At 37.3% G+C, this 23983-nt stretch overlaps 1 protein-coding gene across 3 annotated transcripts in view; it reads right to left on the minus strand.

Annotated features, from left to right (window-relative positions):
- Positions 1-1428: 1428 nt before the first annotated feature.
- The window catches only part of MYO6 (myosin VI), a 119173-nt gene continuing 96618 nt past the window's right edge, over positions 1429-23983 (minus strand). For 2 of the 3 annotated variants that reach the window (XM_082047895.1, XM_082047897.1), the window contains 6 exons: positions 21754-21783; positions 21244-21282; positions 17769-17872; positions 16338-16469; positions 6361-6579; positions 1429-4902 (listed from right to left, as the gene is read on the minus strand). In XM_082047895.1, the coding sequence (XP_081904021.1) occupies positions 4703-4902; positions 6361-6579; positions 16338-16469; positions 17769-17872; positions 21244-21282; positions 21754-21783 (724 nt within the window). In that variant the 3' untranslated portion in view covers positions 1429-4702. The remainder of the gene's footprint in view (positions 4903-6360; positions 6580-16337; positions 16470-17768; positions 17873-21243; positions 21283-21753; positions 21784-23983) is intronic. The other variant, XM_082047896.1, reaches the window with a different exon arrangement.

Here is a 23983-nt window from a genome sequence, read left to right on the forward strand (position 1 = left end):
AGACATTGTACTTACAGCTCAAACTGAGCTTCTGCAAAGTTCATGACTCTACTGGATGCCAGCTCCCCATTCAGGTCTGAAACTTTCACATATTCAGCATAGTACCTGACTTTAGGGACAATTCCTTTTACTTCGCATGACACAGCTACCACAGCAAACTTTAGTTTACCTTATTATGTACGCTCAGAAGAACTGTTTACGAATTCCAAACAATTAACTGCACAAACAAATTTGCCTGCAAAACCACCAAAACTGGTGATCGTGTACAAATGAAGGCAATGCACCAAGAATACAATGTTGAGCTTCTAAAGGTGAAATCGGATTTTTACTTCCTTTAACTAGAAGACAAAAAAACCAAGGACACCTAAGATGTGGTTTTACACAATAACACTTCAGAATAAAGCTCTACTTTAAAAATACTTCTTGCAGGGCACTGGATGCCATCCCTGCTAACAAATATTAGCTTTTCACTACTGCTCATGTAAGTTAAGAATGCATTAAGAATGCTGAAAGCATTCCATTTTTTTCCATTACAAATGTATTTTTGTATGTGTTTAGTATATTTCAATTCATACTAGTTATTGCTAGTCAGATTTTAAAAATTAAGTAATTTTAAAATGTGTATTTTAATAATGATTATTCATGACTGTATTTATCACTCTCAACTATTAATTACCAAATATATTTGCTGGATGTAAGCCTTTTGTATTTCAATAAAATATAATAAAACTACTTGAAAAATTTCACAAGGAAGTGAATTGGTATTTAATCTCCCACTAAAACACATCACCTTATCTTAAAACTGAGGTAAAGCGACAGTTGGAGATGAAAGCCACAAAGAAACAAAATTGTATCACTAGATATCAAAGTCTGAATTACTTCTCAAATTCAAAGCATACCACTCTGATTTGGCCCTTAAACCAGGAAAGTTTGATAACACTTTTTTCAAAAAGAAAATAACAAAAGCAACACCAGACCCTCCACCCCAAACACAGAGCTTTTACTGCAGCATAGTAACTCAAAGCATTAGTGGTTTCACAAGCCACCATCACGGTAGCCAAGTAAAAAGATGCAAACAGCACACGGCATAGCAAATGATAAATATATTGGAAGTGATAGCAATAAAGGTTAAAAAAATAGTAATAAAAGTAAAAAGATAATTATTTCAACAAATAGTGAGAAATGAGAGATGAGATTTAAAAGATAATAAAATGAGAATTTTTTAATATCAGAATGTTCTTTTAGAGGAACACTTACCTTAGAAAGTAAAGACAAAATCTTTACTAGAGTAGCTTTAAGCACCATAAACATGTGATAGAAAAGCATTAGGCAGTCTGAGCACAGAAAACCTTTTATCCTTCTCACAACTTAATTTACCCTTACTTACTATGCTTTAATATTTAAAGACAAAATGGTGAGAGATACAAATGAGATTTCAACATGGAATGTATTTATTTGTTTTACTTTTCAGTACAGTATTAGGAGGTCATTTAAATACTTTAAATAAAGATTTTGGAGAAAAAAAAAACAAAAAACAAAAAACAAAACAACAGAGGATTCAACTAGGTAAAGAAAAACAATATTATCAGTGGATGAAAAACAAGTATTTAATGACCTTGTGATATTTGAAGTAGCATTCTCTAAACAATCCATATTCCTGGGTCACCTAGTCAGGAACGCGGCCTGACATGGTGATTCTCTTCCTCTCCTTTGTTTTCTGGAGTGTTTCATGCAGAAGATCTCAGCTATAACACACAGCTTCACGGAGAGGCAGGAAGAAATGGGGTTTTTTTTAATCAAACACACAGAACCAAGCCAACATGTTTACTTCATCATTTGCTTTAAATAAATTACGTTTTTCTCTATAACCACAGATCAGAAGGGCATTAGCTAACACTACAATCCTACAGATCAACCTCTTCTCCCGCTTTTTTATTTCCCCTCCAAATCAACCAACAGTATCATTGTCTGATACAGTAGATGGGACATCAGAAACAATAGGACAGCAGCTGAATATTGCCTGATGTAAAAAAAAAAAAACTGAAACTAATTGAAAATGAATTTTGTTGCACAACAAGATCAGTAAAACAAAAATCAGATGCTGCTTTTGGTGCAGAGGAAAAAAAGAAAGCACGGTACTGTGCAAACTAGAATACTCTGATTTTTGGAATGTGTCTTCTGCTTGCGTCAGGCACACTGCTGGAGCAATGCAGAGAGGTGGGAACCTCTCATTTGAGAACATCCAGTCACCAGTTCCTCTTCCACTATTTCAAAGTCATTATTATTTTCCTGATAGCTCATATTTGTTAGTCACTCAGTTAACAAGAATTCCCACACACCCCTTTCTGAAAAATAAATTTTCTTTCTGATGCCAGTCAAGGAAATCTTGGTATCATTAAATGAACAGACTGGGAAAAAAAAGTTATTTATATTTAAGTTTCCCACAAGTCTGTTTACACATATATACACTAAAATATTTAAGCATAGATATATGTATATACATACACAAACATACTTAAGTATTGAGGTTCTTGGCTTACCATGTTCAGTCTCATAAGATCCATATATATATATATATATATATATATATGAACTGAGACTGAATGTGTTAAGTCAAGAAGTTAAATCTAGATGGCAATAAATACAGGGCAGGGCATCTCAGCCCTATCAGTTCAGTCATTTTTCTTCCTTGTACTGCATGAACGATCACAGCTCCCTACAATGCCAAGTTCCTGGAGACTGGCAGTTCTGAAACTGGTTCTAATTCAGTAACACATTAAACCAGTAATCTAAATTTCATAAGCAGCACCTTTAAACTCACGCAACACTATTTGTGCACAACCTACTAGCCGGCAGCTTGATGCGCTTCTCCTCTCATCTTTCAGCCAAAAATTACTGCTTCAGGGAAGAATTTGTTAGGGTGGAATGAAACCATTTTCTCATTTGCAATGACATGACTAGCAAGCAGAGTGTGTACACAGTGGGCACTGAGATTCCCTGATGCAGCGATGCATACGGAGTTAATGTGTTACTCAAATGTCTCCACATGTATTACAGTACAGAGTGCATTTAAAACAAGCAGACCATGGCAGGCAAGCACAATCTCAGGTCAGCAAGGATTTATGTATTATGCACCACGAGATTTCTCTGTGCTACAGAACTGTACCTCTTGGAAGTTATTAATTAAGTATATTTCTGCATTTAAAAATGAAGTTTCCAAGAGGTTTCAGACTGAGTAAACAGCAAGAAAATTATTTTATAATGTAAGCAAGCTTAAAAAGCAAGACTTCATTTCTAAATCAGCTTCAACAAGTAATTGGACATCAAGCTAATCAAATTTTTAATTTCTATCAGAGAGAAAATAAATAATCAACTTTAATTTGTTGAAATAATGGCCAGCATTGTGAAACAATGTTCATGTAAGTGAACAAGATGCATCTTAAAACGCTATGAAATTAGTAATACCCACCCACAAAGACTCCCAAAACAAACTGCTTACTAAGGGAACTGTTACAAGCTGTGAAACTTGACAAAGGAGATTAAGATAAAGCTCAGTGTCCGAATCACTATGATATTCCAGTATAATAAAAATTGTAGCTATTTCATCAGCACATAGCATTAAGATGATACGTTATTGGACCACATTTTTATACAATCTAACAAAAGGTACAGACCTTGTGCATCTCATTACAATTCAAAGAAACAGGATGTCTGAGACTCTTGCCTCAATATTCAGTTAAGTTTTTCTGCCACCAAAAAGCTGAACATATTTCCCTTATGCTATCCTTAATCTTATTTGCCTCCAGACACAAATCTTGGACAATTTTGCATAATATATTGAAATCACACTACCTGGATAAACAAACTGTCCAAGAATTCCTAATGGAAATATGGTCAGAAAAATAAAAGTCTAAGGAAATTTGCACTTAAAGAGAAAAAAGAATAAGAAGCTAGGAGAGAAGCAGTATCAGCCCTAATGAGCAGTGCATTCTTTGAGTACCTCCAATATTACACAATATTGACATCTACGAACTCTCTTCTCAGAATGTGCAGAAAACCATTTCTCTTAAACCAAGACAGAGAATGCATTAGGTAGGAATTTATGGGTCTCAAGTTTAGGAGGATTTCCCATCAGTTTCTGAAAACCTCAGTAATTACAGACACTAATCAGTCTTCAAATCAGGACATAAAATGTCTCAGATTATTTAAAAGTACACTACAACTTCTCTGGAACAGAAGTCAAAGCTAAGGTCTCATAATTCCAGTTATACAAAACAGAATATTGTCTTTACTAAGCCATCACTGGAAGCCAACTATTCAGTGTTTTAAAGAGGGGATTTTACAAAAAGGTGGTTGCAATGCAGTTCTTTGTAATAATGTACCCATGTACATGCAGATTACTTAAAAGTGTAAAGAGTTATAACAGAAAATGTTAGAGAAAATGCAACATAAACAAAATGCAACAAACTACACTGACTGAAATTTCTTCAAGGTCCTCATACCTGGTGAAGTTCACTACACAAATTGAACATCATAAAGTACAAATTAACAAACCACATGATTAATAAAATCTGTTCACTTTATATTAAACATCTCTAACATGATTACAGAATGTTTATGTCCTCTGTTGCACAGAGGAACTCTTCCCTTTGTATCGCAGGCAAGGGTTCTCGTCTCAAACGCTACTGTGCAAAAAGACCACTTATTTCAACAGGTTCTGCAGCATCGCTGTTGCATATGTCGGACGAGCTTGTCTGCTTTCAATTGCGTTCTGAAGATACTGGATACCTCCACAGCGCTCCCAAATTTCTTCAAACTGTCTCGGCAAAATTTCAGCGCCTCGCTTGCGAGTTAACCCAGTCTCTTCAAGGTTAAGCTCACACATATCCATATCGTCCTTACCTGAAATGGTAAAGGGAAAAAGAAAAAAATATTCATAAAGCTTTTACATCATTCAAAGGTCCCGTTAACAAAGATCAGTTCTTTTTTATTTAGATTTCCTCTATCAAGCTCTGGTTTCTTAACAGATTTCAGAGCTTATGGGGAAATCAGTCCTCAGACACAGATTTTTTTTTTTTTTTTTAAAATTATTTGTTATTGTTGTTGTTAAACACACAGAGCGGAAAAGCGGTATCAGAACAAACTAGTGCCAGATGCTGCAACTGATAAAACTGTGCTTAAAAAGAGGGCAAAAAAGAACAACAGAAAGAAAATGAGAAGATAAGCATCTTCATTTACTCTCCTGAAATCCACTATGGGATGACAACTGCATTTGTTTTACACATACTTACAGTTTTACAGTGAACTGCTGATATTGTTAAGTTTGTTTAAATGTAGCAAAGCGACTAAGAACTTGAGACTTTTGATCAAGCAGCAACCATTCTTAATCTGTCAGCCTCCCATGCTAAACAAATAGTATTTAACAAATGGCACTGACACAGGGAATCCAATGAAACGATGAGTGCAGCTCATTTGCTGTATTTTAATCTTATTTTTAATAGGTGATCCATTGAGTGTGATATTGATGAGAGCAATGTTACTTTTAGCTATGGGCTTTGACACTGAAGAGGCTACAGTTGGTATAAGGAACTCTATTAAAAATAATTAGCAGAAAACAAAGGAACATTTGTTGCTAGTAAAGCATCACTCTGAAACTAAACAAATTGGTTATGGTCTTTGCCTCAGTCTCCATGTTAAATACAAAAACTCAAAACACAGAACTGTAAACAGTATTTCCCCAGTGTTTTCTCCCTCTTTCATTATCCTCCAGAAAAGGAGGATACATTTCATTACCAGATAAATCTCTACCTATCCCTTGCCACATTTAGTTTTTATTTTACATGTTTAAGATTAAAAAGCTATTCTCCCATACGAGGCAGCAGAAATACAATAAAAGCATCAGTTTGCTGTTGGCGCCATACTCTGGAAAGACAATATATCATATGCACAAACTGTTTTGCTACAAACTGCTGTAATTTTTCAAAGCTAACTAAAAACCAATAAAATGATGAGAACTTTCCCAGATAAATTGTGATGTTTTATCTTCACACTGTCTCCAGTTCAGTGAATAATCTAAGGACGCTTAATAACAAAACCATTTAAATTTGGATTCCTGCTATGAATTCCCAGGTTAAAGGACATGTACAAAAGTAAACCGCATGACCAGTTACATCTCCAAAGTACATTTCACAACATTCAGCCACCATCAACAGCAGCCCCAAATCCTCAAATTCTGCCCAAACAAGAACAGCTGTTGAGAAAGAGAGGATACAACTTGGGAAACCTCTATCATCAGTCTCTTTTTAAAAAGTTATCAACTCTGAACCCTTTCAATGCGTGAATTTTGCTTTCAATACCAACCCGCTACAAGGAGAATGGGTGCCTTGTCAGGATGAAGTTCCATTTGTCGAGCGATCCATGGCCCATCAAAATGCGCGTACCACCAACCTTTCTTCTTGTTCTGGGGATCTTTGTATTGGTCCGCGGGACGGATGAAGGGAATGCGGAAATAACGCTGTTGTCTGTTGATTTCAATCTCTTGTTGTCTGGCTGGTAGCTGGGCAGTCGCGTTCTGTTGAGCTATCATACAGAAAAAAAAGAAAAAAAAAAGAAAAAAGAAAAAAAAACAAGCAAAAAAAAATAGAAAACAAAAAAAGCCATATTATGACTTGCTTGAATAATCAGCAACAACAAAAACAACAACAACAACAAACCCAAACAAATAAAACAAAACGCCCCCCAAAAAAACAAGCACACCCCCCTGACCTGAAAAATTCTGCCTGAATACAAGGTCATCTGAAATCTCACCAAACCCAAAAAGTGTTCCCACCTCACATAATGTGCATTCTTTTAATCACTCCAGCTACAACACTGGTGCGGAGAGGTTCACAATAACTATTGTACATTTAGACAAAACAAAGTGAGTAAAATAACACACGCTGCATTAAATCAATATTTAAGGTAAAACTTACCAAAAAAAATTTCTTACCAACCAGAAACATTGATCAGTAACTGCTCTAGTTTAGTCCATCTCTTTGTAAAGCAAGGTCAGTGCAAAGAAGCATTTTCACATTTTTTATAAAAGTACAAAGCACCACTTTAAGATTTTTGACAGTCAACACAGAAGGGTGTGCAATACTGTTAGAAATAACTAATTTGTTAAGAGAAACGTTGACAACAAGTACTGCTTACCACAGAGCTGCCAGCAAACATAACTTTCTGCCTAGATTTCCGTGTGCTGAACTCCAGAATTAGAACTACTCTCTGGCTGCTTTCTTTTTTAAATACATTATTTATTTCAGACCATTAAGATCAACATACCAAATTCCAGCAGAAGATAAAGTTACATGAAATCTTGTAAAGCTTCACAAATATTTTTTGTAACCATTTCCCATATGTAATTTTGGACTCCCTCAGAGTCCCACGCATTTCTGACTTTGGAGAGAAACTTTATTTTGAATAACAGCAAATATTCTCCTTGTTAACTCATCAACTGATCAAACTTCCTAATGTTATGTATACACTATCATAATCAGTTTTAAATAGTAAAATGCTCCGACAAGCAAGATCCTTTCCTTTAACAACTTCCACCTGCAAAAGTTAATTACTGATCTTGTTTTAGTGGTTTACGATACCATTGGTACAAATACTCTGTTTAAGAAATTCTGAAAGTGTATCTATGCCATTTCTACAAAACAATATCAGTATTAACAGTTCTATGTTTCAGCATAATTAAAAGCTAATTCCTTTTTTTGTCCATCATCTATTAAGCAGCAAAGCTAATTTTTGAGCTAAAATTTAATAAAATTAAAAATGACAGTCACTTCTAATAATGCATTTTTACAGTTTGAACAAGTCTAATAGAGCAGCAAGTGCACCTTGAAATTTCTTCCACTTATATTCAAGCAAAAATAGTTTTTCTAAATGTGAAGAGCAGAATCTTAAGAAAAAAAATGTACTATACAAATCATACCCCCAAATTTATTCCATGTCTATATAAAAAAGAGAAGAAAAACAAAACAGAATTTAATAGATGAATGCTACTTTTACATGTTCTCTCTAATAAAGCATGTATTTTATAGAGACATAGTCTACAGTTTATAGGAAATTAATTCTATTTTCTACAAATTGTCTGAATATCTACCACAGCAGATCAGTGCTTCAGTATTGTCAAATACTTTTTGCACTGCTACAGTAACTGCTAAGGCTTGTTTCTACCCCTATGCATACCTAACTACAAGAGGAAATCCAGAGGACGGGAATGCTAAGCAGCCAACATAGAGTCTGCTTTTCAGTTCTTAGGAATTGGAGGGTTTTATTCAAAAGAAACCACCACCTGAATGTTAGTTTGTTTGCTAGGAAAAGCTGTTACATTAAGTTGATTCCAGAGTTTTGCTACAACAAAACCCCATGTGCAGACAGTAAAAAATGTTAGAATGGGTACAGTATTTCTTTGGAGTGGTGTAGGGGAAGAGGAAAAGAAGAGAAAAAGAATAGGATTATACTTTCAAATAACCTCCATGAAAAGGTTATTTCATTCTCCCCTCCCATGACTGCTCAAATGAGCAGGATCTCATGAAGCAGTAAAAGTATGTTTGTAAATTACTAGAGTAACATATGATTACCATGTGTTGAATAGTGTTGCCAAATTGTAAACCAGCATTTTGTTAACAATTAAATTCTATGTACACATGTAGCAAAACACTGGATTAATTAATGTTAGTACAGAGCTCTCAAGTGTTCCTATTCTTCAAAGTTAGCTTAAATAACCATCTCCCCACTTACGTGAGTTGCTCGAAAATGGTGCAAAATCTGCGAACAAACATTACATGTTTAACAAAACATAGAAGTGCTGATCTTCTGTAATTTATAGTTTCATTACCTCAACGTTTTCATCTCTGCTGATGACAGACAAATGGAAATTCTAGTTACAAAATAAACACAGGTGTTGAGCTAAGTACTTCTATCCAGTTTCTGCTCACAAACACACATAGCATGTCTCCTTTCCTCATTTTCATGGATTTCCAACTGCTTCTATTTTCATCAGGATTTGATTTTGAAATTGATTACTTTAATGATTTACAATGCCTGTTCTGAAATCTCAGTTGTATAAATGCTAAATGCTGTTAACAAATCTGCTAGTTAATTAATTATTTTTGATATTTCTGCTGGGAAAAGAAATTCCAGACCTCTATTGTTATTGGAACAGGCAGATTTGGTATTAATGCACAAAAAGGTGTTTAGCTTCTACATTGAATGTATGAATTTATTTAAAAGATAACTGTAAAATTATATGACTTCAGTAAAAAGACTGAAAGAAGAAACTACGTCACTTGATGCACACATCCACAGACACCCAAAAGACTTTTAGGTTAAACATCTAAGAAATCAGTTCTCCTTCTTACTCCCCTCTCGGATCGTTATAATACATAGATGTGAAATGCCCATGTAGTATAATTATTTCCAGTAGAAAGAATTACTTTTGACATTAACAGGAGTCTCTAAAGGTCAGTGACTTCATTCTGAACTGCAATGTTCTAATTTTTCATCAGAAATATGAAGCCATATTTCAATAAAAGCTTAAAAATGCAATGAAAATCATTAAAAAGAATGTTGTAAATGTCTAACTAAATGTGATGAGATCGTGAATATTCCAAGCTTTATTTGCACAAATTCAAATTTTCTGCTTTTTGATAGTGCCTGTCAGCAATACTGTGTATGAATATTTATTTTACCCATTTAGCTCCAGAGAGAATCTGCAAGCTCAAAGTCAGAGCAACTTACCATTTTGTTTCAAATGCCTTTTCCTGCTGTTTCAGTCATGAACTTTCCTAAGCATGGCATGGCCACAAGGACCCTTTCTCTGAGAACATCTTTTCCAGCGGTCCAGGTTTCACCTGCCATATATCTGTACCAAAGTTCCCTGTGTTGCTTTTTCCATGCGACAGACGGAACCTGACACACCAATGTGATGTCCACAGAGTTCACTTTATTGTCGCACCGGGCCAGCTTTATAGCAAAGCTGCCCTGTCCACGCGCCTTGCAACAATGTGATTGGTTGTAACTCATGCTACACAATAACATGATAGGCTGCATGTACTGTCCACGCGCTCTGCACGCGTGTGCAGCAATTGCTCATTCATTGGTACTTTCTAATGAGGCTCCTTTCATTTCTTTTGTCTCTGGCTTCACCTCTCAGCCAGGCTGGCAACAACCCCATACCCCCGGGGTAGGGGGGGAGGCTCTGCCCCTACATCTCCGCCTCTTTTATTTAATATAATATTAACAATACGCCATATCATGCTTTAAAGACAGTGCAAAATACAGGGTAAGAACATTAAGGCTTATACAATTACAATTAATAAGAACAGACCTGTATTCAATATTCCTTTTAACCAAACAAGGCATCCAACCTAAAAAACCCAACATCTTCTGTTATTTTCTTGTTCTGCAAATCTTTTATCTTTTTACCTTTTAAGTTCAAACAACACATACAATCAAACTCTTCATAACTGTGACCATAGCCAATAACAAAAAATTAATTGCTGCTCTGTTTTACAAAGTGGTATTCTCAACATTGGCTACATCCGTTGCTAAAAGTGATAACACCTCTGAGGTTAAGGGTTGTCATCATTGCAATCGGTTTCTTCTTTGTTAGCTAGCCAAGGTCTCACCCACTTTGCTGGGATCCACGGATGTTTATGGTTACCTCTAGAAACACAAGCATATCCCCTTCCCCAAGTTATTAATGACATAGGACCTTCCCATTGTTGTGTTGTCGGATTAAACACACTAACCTTAGGTACCTTTTTGGAAAAATCTTTGACATTTTTGATATGGTGCATAACAACAGGTTCCATTTCAGTCTCACTTTTAGGATTAAGCCAGTTCAGCACATACAATGCTTTCATCAAAACCTCTTCTGGACTCACACCAAGCCCCCCTTGTTTTTTCAAAACAGACAAAAGATTTTTCAAGGTGTGGTGTGCACACTCAATAATTGCCTGGCCAGTAGAATTATAAGGGACTCCGAACAGGTGTTGTACCTTGCACTGGACGAGGAAGGTTGCAAGTGTATCAGAACGGTATGCGGGAACATTATCTGTTTTGATCTGTGTAGGAACACCCATGACAGTAAAAGCTTGTAATAAATGACGCTTTACTGCTTTTGCATTTGCTGAGGTCAAAGCTGTAGCCCACAGCAGTCCTGAACAGGTATCTATGGACACATGAATGTACTTTTGTCGGCCAAACAGTGCAAATTCAGTAATATCAGTTTGCCATAACTGACCTGGTTGCAAGCCCTGAGGATTTACTCCCTTTTGTTGGAGAGGTGCTATGTGAGCACAATCAGGACAAGCTGCAATAATAGATAGAGCTTGTTCCTTGGTAATTGCAAACTGCTTTCGGAGTGATGCTGAGGATTGATGAAACAATTCGTGAGCTTGTCTGGCTTGTTCAAAAGGAGATATATCTGTTACTGCCACAAGTTTGTCTATAATGTTATTTCCCAACTCAGCTTCATACACGGCCAGGTGTCACTCGCTGCAATGGCCATTATCAAAAAGGTGACTGCATGACTATTCCCCACTGAGACATCACATCCCTTCCTAATAATGCAATTGTCGTGTTCAGAACATAAGGTCGTACCCATGCCTCTAAGCCCTCAACCTCTTCTCTTAACCATATGTGTGCTGATGCGGGTAGGAGTGGCCCCCCTATCCACACTACCATGGTGTTTACTGCTTCTAAAGGCCAACACGGAGGCCAATCAGTGAGAGGGATAATCGTCACATCTGTGCCTGAATCTAAAAGCATACTTTTTCTTCTAATCTCACTTCCAGGCCCATATATGAAAACTACCCTAGATGGCTTGTCCAAAGCCAGGTTTTCCGTGAAAGCAACCACAGGGGCTCCGGTAGAGCCAAAACCTTTCTGACCTCTTTCCACATCTAAAGCCTTTGGAACACATGCTCTAAAGGGTACCAATTGCGCTATACGGGTTCCCTGTTTAATAGTCACAGGGGGTGTTAGGACTTGCAACATAATGCCTATGGGTCCAACATAATCAGAGTCTATTAATCCTGGCAAAACAAACAATCCCTGTCTTGAAGCAGAAGAACGACCTATTAAAGGTGCACTCAATCCATACCCTAGGGGCCCTGTTACTGTAGATGGAACTACATGTACAGACCGATCCATTATTGCGACGTTTGTTCCCACGGCCAGATCGACGCCTGTGCTTCCTGAGGTTGCTGCCCTGAGCTCGGACAAGCAACCACGGCTGTTCCCCCTCTCAGCTGGTATTGTGGTGTCATCGCGCCTCAGCCCCTGGCGCTGGCCCTCCCATTTCCTGGCAGCGGTGTCCCATCTTTTTTAAATTTTGATCGACACTCCACTGCTCAGTGTCCATACTTTTCACACCGACTGCACGTGCCATCGAAGCGCAAATAATCGAGGGGAGCTGGCGACTGACTAGTGCCGTTACTAGGTCACCCTCTCCGAGTGTACTGAGGGCAATTTCTTTTAAGATGTCCTGTCTGTCCGCAAGTAAAACATGCTAGGCCACAAGAAGAAGGGCTTTGGCCTTCCACTGCAGGCTTAAGTGCTGCAGCCAAGGCCACGGCATGGGCTTGAGCATGTATTTTTGCCTTTTCTACCTCCTGTTGCAAAATCGGTACCTGTGTACAAGCTTCCACCATCTCTGCCAGAGAAGCAGTTTTTCCCAAACCGGCTAATATCTGTTGGCATTGGGTGTTTGCATTCATCATGGCCAAATCTTTCCCCACAGCAGCTTTTGCCTCTGGAGTGAGGTTAGGAGAAGCATCTATAGCTTCTTTTAAATGGTCCACAAACTTAATATATGGTTCCACAGGATCCTGCTTTATTGTAGAATAGGGTGGCACAGGGTTACCTATATTCGGTAATTCTTTCACTGCTGCCAGAGCAAGCCCTTGCGTTTGCTGCAAAATCCTTGGATGAAGCGCTGCCTGAGTGGCACCATCCTCATATTGTCCATGACCCAGTAATTGGTCCATGCTAGCTAATTGCAATGGATCATCAGCTGGTAAATGAACATTTTCTAATACTGCCAATTCCACCTTTCCCGGCCACTTGTCCAAGAACAGCAAATATCCTGTTGGGGGAAGCAATAACTCCATCAATGCCTTAATATCTGTTTGAGTTAGTACCTGCCCCTTGAAAAATGAAGTGATTAGCTGCATCACATGCTTATTATCCATACCATATTGCATAACTGCACTTTGCAATTGCTTAACCATTTTCCAATCAAAGGGCAACCACTGGCTTTGTCCTCTGTTATCTATGTGCACTGGCATTGCTGTAATACTAACAGGTAACATAATCCCTTCAATGGTTGCATCTCTGATTACCCCTTGCCAGCGTTGCCCTGCTGATGCACAGAGGCAGCACCCAAATTATCATTACTGTCACTGCTATACAATTCCCTTGTGTTTCCCTGTGGATCAGTAAGTCGACGCATATTTGCAAACCGATCTGCTATCCCAGTCTCCAGCCCTTTTCCATATCGCGCTCTCAAATATTCATCTGCTTCTCTTACAGACCAGATCCCATCTTCAAGACATTGTCTAGCCCATTTTTGTATTCGCTCCCTTTTAATACGGAGCTCCACAGGAGTGAGGTCCAATTCCGCCCCCTCCCACTCCTGTTTTCCTGTTTTTCACATTCCCTGCCAATTGCCTCCAACCCGTCCTTAATTGCATCTGACGCCTTTTTATACGCTATTAACTGTGAAGTTTTACTGTTACCGCCATCTAGTCGCTTCATAGCTTTTTGAACTTCTTGCATCTGGCTCTTCTGCCGTCTCAGTAAGTCCTTCAGGCTCTGCATGTGGCTCTCCTCCTGGAAGTCAGGGTGATTCTGCGGTGCTCCATCCCGGTGCTCCATCGGGTCCTCCAGCAAAGGCACGTCAGCTGGATTAACTTGTTTTGGCTTGTTGAAACTTCCTGGTTGCTGCCATTCGTCATCGGAGGCAGACAATGGGTCAAAGGGTGCAGAGGGTATATAATTTGCTCTCCGCCCCAGAACTCCAGATCTGATATGGGACGTACCAGCGGTATTGATTTTTCGGAGTTCTCAGAGCGGGGGCAGCTCAGGGCAGGCGGCTCCGGGGGGACGGCACACACCTCTGGCTCCCCTGAGACTTCCTCCATCAGCTGCCTGATCTCCCGCCAGGGTCCGGAGAGGTCGCAAGCCTCGTGACTCCCCCTCGTGACCGCTTCCCATAGTTCAGTCCCTATGCCCTCCCATGTACCAGGGAAAAAAAAATTCGTCCGTTGATCAGACACACCCCTTCCGCTGGGCAAATAGTAAAAGACGTTCCACCGCATCTTTTTCCAAAAATCTTCCTGTTCCAGCTGCAGAATACTTTTCACTATTATTTTTTCTTCCGCGGATGTCGTGTGTCCCATGCCACCTGATTCCCTGTAGGCCTACTTTCCGCTATTCTTTGAGCGCACGGCTAATCCTCCCCGTCCAGGTGGCTTTTCCTCATGTCTTCACTTCCGGTGATCTTCTTCAATACAAAGTATCACGTCGGGGTGACCAAAATGTTGCTTTTTCCATGCGAGAGACAGAACCTGAGACACCAATGTGATGTTCACAGAGTTCACTTCATTGTCGCACCAGGCCAGCTTTATAGCAAAGCTGCCCTGTCCACGCGCCTTGCAACAATGTGATTGGTTGTAACTCGTGCTATACAATAACGTGATAGGCTGCATGTACTGTCCACGCGCTCTGCACGCGTGTGTCCAGCGATTGCTCATTCATTGTTACCTTCTAATGGGGATCCTTTAGTTTCTTTTGTCTCTGGCTTCACCTCTCAGCCAGGCTGGCGATGACCCCATCCCCCCGGGGTGGGGGGAGGGCTCTGCCACTACACCCTGAAAAGCTCAAATTTTCAGGTAATGATGAAGCTATGCGTAACTCCGTAAATTAATCAAGGGGAAAGAGAGAGCTTTGTCTAAGCACTACCACTGAGAGTAAGTAGGGCGCCTGTATCCCCTGGGACCTGTATCCCCATGTTCCAGGACAGTGCTCTAATTCCAGGGTAATGGGACTTTGGGGAGAGCATCTTCCCCCCATCTTCCCTTTCCTCTGCCTCTCCCATTAACTGGGTGACCAGGAACACAAGAATCATGGAAACAGAAGGTAACATGAAAGATCTGAGTAAATTATTATATCCATTTGCTGTGATTCTGTTCATTTCTTCAATTCCTTTTATAACAGATCATTACTGGACTTAGGGGGTGGGGTGACAGGAGAGGAGTAACAATCCACTCTGCAAATATCACTCCAGACACTGGGCATCTGATTTTCAGGTCTGACAGTGTTAATCATGGCAACTCCTACCCTCTCCCATTGAATTTAAAAGGCAGTCACTCTCATTAGTGCATCGCTTTGACAATAAACAACCATCTGTGAAATCAGCAGAATGACAGCCTAATAAGAAAGCAGGGACTATTCAAAATTTGTCATCCCATAAACAAAAATTGCAATATCAACACTCAGAATTTAAAAAAGAGAATGTAAGCTGAAATATGTATGGTTTATGGTAATGTAAATGAGGACACAAATAGCACCTTTAAAAAGCATCTACATCTATGTTTATATATTTATATCTTAAGAAAGGATAAAAGCATGAGAAAAAAAGCCTTATCATCAACACTTTTTGTTTTCTCTGGACCCCAAATGTAATTTACTTAAGAGAGCATGATTCCTTCCACTCTTGTGTTTTATAACACCAGAAAATCCTATACAATTCTCTGATAGGAGAACTCAGGAACTGTTTTCAGACTCTCTATTCTAACCCTAGGTATAATTCTCTGTGCTGAACTGTAAGTAACTACTCTCAGAAAGCAACGTTTCTAACTACAGAGGTTAGAACTAGTATGAAACAACTTAAAAAAAAGAGTTTCAGAAGTCTCAAAATGCAAATCACAGTTTCATAAATGGAAAATTATCTTAAGTAATACAGCAATGAATATTTAGCAAAAACACCAGCAACTGCAACACCAAATCAAGAACTGTTAACATATGTGAGCTGGTATGACAAAAGGTTTTCAGGAGGGAGAGCTGCTCAGTACACGTATCTGGGTCACCTGAAAGTATTCAACTTTCTGCCAAGTATTTGTCGGTTGTAATATCTTCCAAATATTTACCTTAAATTGATATAAAAATACTCTTCAAAAAACCTAAGAATTTCCCTTCAACCTAACAAACCAAAATGCATTCTAGAAACATTTTCTTTAGAATATTGTCACAAAAAATATTTTAAACCCAAAATCATCTGTCCTCACCATAGTCTGTAACTGATTTGGGAGCTCGTTGTTCTGTTTCTGCATTGCGTTTCTTATTCTTGGATTTCCAGGCATGATACACCTTTAGCCTTCTGTGAAACTCTTCTCTGCAAGCTGCCAACAGTTCAATATCTGTCTCCAAAAAGGGGGAAGGAAGGGAGAAGTGAGAAAAATCAGAACAATTCTTTATGAAATGCTTTTCTGTACTGATAGGTACATAATTTTAGATCAGGTTGTAACATCGATCTGTTATCATATAATATACTAAACTCTCATTCTTTGCAGCAACAGGGCCTGGATTTTATTGCCCAGAAAGTCCCTTGGAATGCTATATATCTTTTCTCCTTTAGAGGAACAGCAGTCCTCAAAGTAGCTGTTTCACTGTGTGATTTGGAACAGCAAAACGCTACAAATAAAATTTTCACTCTACTAAATTTGACTGTTGACATTATCACAAGCCAATAGTCATACAGAAACAAATAAAATTTTACTGCTGAACTTTATTTCTGCAACTGAAGAAAACCAGCAATTTTACTACTCAGATCTAGATTCTTTTTCCACTTTATTAAATATATTTTAATTTTCTTGAATTTCATAACACTAAGAGACTGAATGATTGCAAGGATTTTTCATTAGTCACCTAAGAGTATCCAAGCTGGCTTTACTATGGATAACATAAATTAGTAGCTTGTATTACTGTACCATCTATTCAGCTGAAAACATTGCTCCAGTCTTGCTTATACAAAACCAATAGAAACACAGAATTTGGAGTTAATTTTAGGTTTTAAATATGAATAGAGAAAATGGTTTGTTTCCAATTTCTACATCCAGGTAGAAATTCAGAGTTATCTTAAATCAGAAATTAGCCAATTAGTTTCAATCAGAACCACTAAGAGACAGTAATAATAATTCTTATCCGTTTCTATCTTCGTAACATTGGGGGGAAAGCAGTTAATGTCACAACTGTGAGCTACCCAAATGAAGTTACACAGTTTGAAAATTAAAGAATAATCAGAACATCTAAGAGAGCAAATATTTTACACTGTCCTTTACACGACATATTTGCTTTCGTGACAGCAAGAAGAGATAGGGAAAAATTTCTTAGAACTCACAAACTCTAGTTAAAACATAATTACTATTATTCCCTTTGTGAAAATACACAAAACTGAGACAATTTAATTACAAAATTATAATATGTATTTTATGGCCCAAGAAGCTTAACATCATACATATATAATCAGTAAAAGAGGTAACAAAGGAAATTCAGTTTCCTCAATATGGAAACAGCTTAGTTTGCTGTTTTCACTGGGGTAACAGAACTTTTAAAAATTCATTTGACATTCATTCAATTCTGAATAAATTAATGAGCAAGTTTTTATCTTTGTCACAGGAACTACACTTCTTTCTCAAATCAAAAAACAAACAACTTACCACAGGATGTATTGATTGTATCACGAAGCTCTGCATATTTCCACTTACTGAGATCATGCTTCTTAGTACCAGCAGCAGCTTTTGTGGCTTGAACAGCAGGACCCCTACAATTATTTTAAAATATGTATTTTTTTCATGTATGAAACAGGAATTGTTACAACATGAGGAAGAGATCCCACAATCAACACTGCAACACACTTATTACAATGGAAATCCGCAGCAGAAGGGCTGAACTCAAAGGCAAAGTACCATTTTATTTTCAAGATGTTCAAATGATTATGAAAAAGTGAAAGCATCTTTTATGTCTAAAACCACATAATAATCTATCAGTTGCCTGGAGTTTAAAAGGAATTCACAAGTTAGTTCTTATGTATGAAAAGATGTATATTCTATTCACATGCACCACACCCTGCACTGATGTACGTTTTCCCTGGCACCACTCAAGACACAGAATACAGACAACAGAGTGGCCATATCCATTTTTGGTTCCGTTTGAAAAACAGATGAGGAAAAATATTTCTGAAGTAGACAAGGAGAAGGGAGAAAAGGCACTTCCTCTGCTGTTTAGAACAGGATTAGGGCAAAATCCTTGTTCCAAGACTAGAGAAAATATGACATGGCTTTGAGAAAAGCCTAATTTGAGAGAAGAAATCAAATTAACTCTATGTTAATTGTATATTAATTGTATAATAGTTCTCTGAGAACAGCAATATTTATTCTGGAGAGGGGAAAAAAAATCATTAAGAGGTACCAAGGAAAAAAAGACCACTCTCAGAAGAAAGGCTGACCAGCATAAAAAGACTAATCCAGAAACAGTGTTTTGCAAAGGCAAAAGGTATTTGTCATGTAGGTTAGTATGTAATTAAGTCAACAGCAAATGCAAGTGAGAAATTATTACTAAAATCTCCATCACCTTTAGTAGTGTGTATACGGTGATCCATGTGACAAACATTACATGTATATGTAAAAAGACAAACCTGAAAAAAAAACAACTTTTTTTCCCCTTAGAAATGGTATAGATAAGAAGTAGAAGAACTCCCCCGCAGGAGCAGCAAACTTCCCATGGATTATTTGGATATAAACTAAATTCAAAACACTGCAAAATTCTGTGATGATCAGAATACTTTTTAAACACTAAGGAATTCAAGAACAGACACATGATTTTACCAATCTCTGCTAATGCCCATGACTAAGAACATGAGGCAAACTGAATTATCTTTCAGGATCTGAGAGGATTTGTTCAGAAGAAGCTGGATCTTTAACAGGGCAGCAAAATACTTCATGCAGTATGTCACATTAAAAAATTCACAAGAGAAAAAACAGAAGAAACCAGGCCTTTTCAGCTAAAGTCTGTGCAGCAACGTTTGTGGGACTGTTACATCATTAAAGTATCTGTAATCCAGTAAATGTTATTTTAAAGCGTACTTTTCCATAAAGCTCTCACACAACTCTATAAAGTTTCGTGTTATTTTCTCTTCATAGTTAATACATTATAAATGCATTTTTGTGAAAAATTTCTCTAGGTAGATGCAGCAGTTCTGAAAACAAAAGTAAACTGCATTTCTTTATCACTAGGTTTCATAGAATAAAAATAAACTATTTAACCAAATCTTCCTCTTAACAGCAACTGAACCATCTCTTGAAATGTAATTAAAACGACAGAATCTTACTGTTTATTGCAGCATCAGCTTAATTATGCCTACTCATACTACTAATCTGAGTCAACACACAGCTTCCAGTTTTGGTATATGAGAAGTCCAAAATAAAGAATTACCTCTTTGACTTTTCATTACTACATAGCTTAGGGACAGGAACTTTTCCTCACCTTTTGCACTACTCATAACTGTTAAACAAATCACTAGACAGTCTCCTTCCAAATATCTATTGTAGTATTTTCTTATCATTGGCATACCTGTAGGACATTAAAGGATTGCTGCTACATGTAATTTCCGCTGCCTGGTGTGTAACCTTCTTGGACCTCATTTGGCAAATCCTAAGGATTTTCCTTATTTAGCAACACCACCCATCACTCTAAGAGTTCACTACACAATTTAGAGCAGCAGAACTAGCCTGTAAGATCTTTGGTTAAACTAGTAATCTTTAAGAACGCTAATCCCATTGAATGGCTTAGCCTTTCCATTACAGTACTGCCCTGCACTCCGCAGATCACTCTCTTGTTTTCTGCATGACTTCAAGTGTAACAGTCTGGCAGTGAGAAGAGCATCATACTTGACAATGGGTTTTCACTGCTCTGTCTGACAAAGTTATGTATCACAAACAGTACTTTCAGAGTTAAAAGATCAGTCCGAAGTCAAAAGTTTCCAGTATATGAAAAGTGAAAAAAAATATTAGCTAAACAAGCCTGCAGTGAGAAGTACTGCATTTTGAATCCAACCAAAATACAGAGCCTCTGATTTTGTCCCAAAGTTCTGTGATTTTTTTTTGCACATTAAGAATTGGCCACTGTCACTGGAACTACACCACTACATGCAATACAACGTAGTCATCTAAATTCACATGCTAACTTAATTACACACAACATTGTTTACTGCTATTCTTAAAACGTTACTACAAGAAACAAATTTAGTTAACAGCTGCTTTCCCAATTATCAGTGCTGCAACTGTAGAAAACTCAACCACATGAGACCAATCATCTTCAGACTACAAACACACAGCATAGGAGCTTGTTTAACAACAGATTCACTTTTAAAATCTCTAAACAATTTCGCTTCTCATGTAAGCCTCAGAAAATGAATGTCAAAAGGTTATTTCTGTCCTCAAGTTGCATAAAACACTTTTGAATTATTCATTGATATGGACGACACTAATACAATTTCTTTCAACAGAGAATTAGTATCCTAACACAAACCAGTAGGAGACTGTACCAGAAGAATTGTATTCAGATATAAACCTGTATTCTCCTTTCTTCCTGCACTGGGCATAAAACCTTGAATTAGTGTTCAAGAATTCTCAGAGGGGACTTCGTTCAGGTATCTTAAGAAGGGTGTTAACATGCTTTTCACACGGTAATTTTCAAAACTGCTTTTATTTGAAGGGAATTATAATTAGAATATTTTCTTATTAAAAGCACTAACAGTTACATTAACATTAAACAACTTCATTAACTCTGTGTTGAATCTGTAGAAATACTCCTCCGAAAGATGTGGAGCCTTGTTTTATATTATTAAGAGAGGTGAAAAGAGAATAAAGCTGGAGGAACATTATAAAAATTGAACAAAATACCAGCATATGTGAACTATTTTTTTTAATATAATAAATTAAAATAGCAGAAAAATAATTACTGAAAAAAGGTGTTGATAAAGGAAATTTATCTGAAATAAATAATTTACTTATCTGCTTAACACTTTAAAATGCCAGATTCCATTATTTTCCATTCCATAAAAATTCAACCCATTTAATGTGTGATTTCTTTTCATAAAACTTTTGATTCATTTGATGTTATCTTCTCACCTACCTAGACAATATTTCTGATATTTCTCTGGCCATTTGTTCCCTATAAGAAAATTGATAAATAAGCATAAACCAAACACAATATAGAAACAGCCTTTACAACTCTGATAGTCTTTTGCCAATCACACTGAAGCTCATGCAAGTGCACAAAAAAAGTCTACTTATTTTAAATAATTTCCACTCTAATATATATATATGTGTATGTACAGTCCTGATTCTGTAAAGAGCAATAATCACACAGGGCAGTGAAAAAATGATGGTATGGGAAAAAGTTTACATTAATTATATAATCATCTTTAAATAGATATTATTAGGTATATTAGATTATTAACTTGCTTATTAGACATAAGCAAAGTAGTCGATGTAAGGTATTACAAACTGATTAACAGTTTGCAGGTGCACGCTAATAAAGATTATTATGGGGTATTAGTAAATAAGAGGACAATACAAATTTCTTTGGAGTTAGTGTTACTTTTTTTCTATTAGAGCATTCAAATGGAAAAAAATGCCATACGCAGTCATTTGCAGCTTTGTTCCATTGGCTCTGCAAATAGAAGATATTTATGTTAGATAGACTACTTCCTAGTTAGCTTTCTAATAATCTGAAGTGGGAAAAGGCGGCGCATAGTATTCCTGCTCTCTCACATCTTATCTACTATCTTATGGGGTTTTTATGTTTTTTTACAACTGAGAAACAGAATTATATAGACCTTTTTTCTTCATCATTCTCATTCAGCCATGAGTGTTATATTATTAAAAAGTTAAATTAAGATAATCTGGAACATACAAGAAAACATACAAGAAAACATACAAGAAAAAGCTTCCCCCACACTTTCCCCCTGCCCCCAACTTTCAAAATCAAAGATATTGAGACATGTTGCTGATACATTCTTTGCCTGCAGAAGCATATCACAAGAAGTAAGAGTAATCCTCATGTAGCTACTCTGGGAACAGGTCAGATTAGCTTTTTCATTCAAGCTGTAAAAAGACACTGAGTCCAGCTGCCACACTGAAGACCCACACGTGCACACCTGGAGCATTGAATACACTACAAATTAGAACTTACTTGGATTGTTCCAACACAACACACAGAACAGATGTACTCACACCACCTTCACAGTATCACAGTATCACAGGATGTTTGGGATTGGAAGGGACCTCAAAAGATCATCTAGTCCAATCCCCCTGCTGGAGCAGGAACGCCTAGGTGAGGTCACACAGGAACATGTCCAGGCGGGTTTTGAATGACTCCAGAGAAGGAGACTCCACAACCAACCTGGGCAGCCTGTTCCAGTGCTCCGTCACCCTCACTGAGAAGAAGTTTTTTCTCAAATTTAAGTGGAACTTCTTGTGTTCCAGCTTGATCCCATTACCCCTTGTCCCATCATTGTTTGCCACCAAGAAGAGCCTGGCTCCATCCTGGTGGCACTCACCCTTTATATATTTATAAGCATTAATAAGGTCACCCCCCAGTCTCCTCTTCTCCAAACTAAAGAGACCCAGCTCCCTCAGCCTTTCTTCATAAGGGAGATGCTCCACTCCCTTAATCATCTTTGTTGCCCTTAAGTCTCACCTTAAGTGAGAATAGCTTGTTTTGGTGCTATATGCTGTACTGTATGTTTCCATAAGCCACATAAATTAAAAATATTGCACAGCTGAAAACAGACATCTATTATTTAACTCATTTTTTACTTGAGTGCTAAGCAGTTCTGCTAATTTACCTCTAGGTGCAGTATATGCCTCATTACGCATGCTTTCAAATTGCAGATGAGTAATAAAATTGCATGAAGGTCAGGGAGGTCCAGAATACCCAGGACAGAATAAGCACAAATAAAAAAGCTGGATCTACTGTCAGAAGAAACATCTTTTCTTCTTTGGCAGGAACAAACAAGCACACTTCTTAAAGAAACTACTACTACTTACGAACCTTTAAGTATCTGCGAAAATAATGGAGACTGCAGCAAGGTATTGGGGAGGAAAAAAATAAAGACTACTCATTTTCAAATGTGATAATGTGTACATATCACGTGTTCCTTAAAAATAAGTTCCTTCGACATGGCACATAAAAATCACCTTCTATTCATGTCAATGTGGTAGCATGAAATGATTTTTTACAAAATTGTGTGAAAAACCTGTACAACCAGTATACTGCATTAATTCAGTATGGAGTGATACACACTTTATCATCTTACTACATCAAAAATTAACAGAAAAAGGAAATATGCATACTTAAAAGTCACAGTGATTTCAGCGTATCTTATGGTAATATGCACGTCTCCAATCCAGAAGGTGGCAGAATATAGCTTCCTTAGACTTTAGTAATATTTTTACTGATATCAATTAAAGTAAGTCCTGAGAATTTCTGTTTAAATTATTAAGTTACAAGATTTGTTCAAATCGATAGAAACCTTTCATTGCAGAGAGGAATTTCCACAGTTTCTACATTTAAGCTGATTCCTGCAGTTACATGGAAATCTACCCTTGGATTTCAGTAGAAGATACTGGGCTCTGGGGAAGGTTTTTGTTTGTTTTTAAAATCAAAGGTAATTTTGGACATGCTTAAAACTCTTTGTTGTAGTCTGCAGAAGCAGAAAGAAAAAAACTTTGCTAATGAGATAAAAATAAATCTCGCATAAGCAGAAAAATCCACTACTTTTTCCAGATCTATGTATTATATTGTTTAAGAAAGGACTTACATCGCTAAGTTAACTTGCTCAGACCTCTCTACACTTTTGAACCATTCA

This window comes from Streptopelia decaocto (assembly GCF_964273445.1).
Source record: "Streptopelia decaocto genome assembly, chromosome: 3".
Lineage (NCBI taxonomy): Eukaryota > Metazoa > Chordata > Aves > Columbiformes > Columbidae > Streptopelia > Streptopelia decaocto.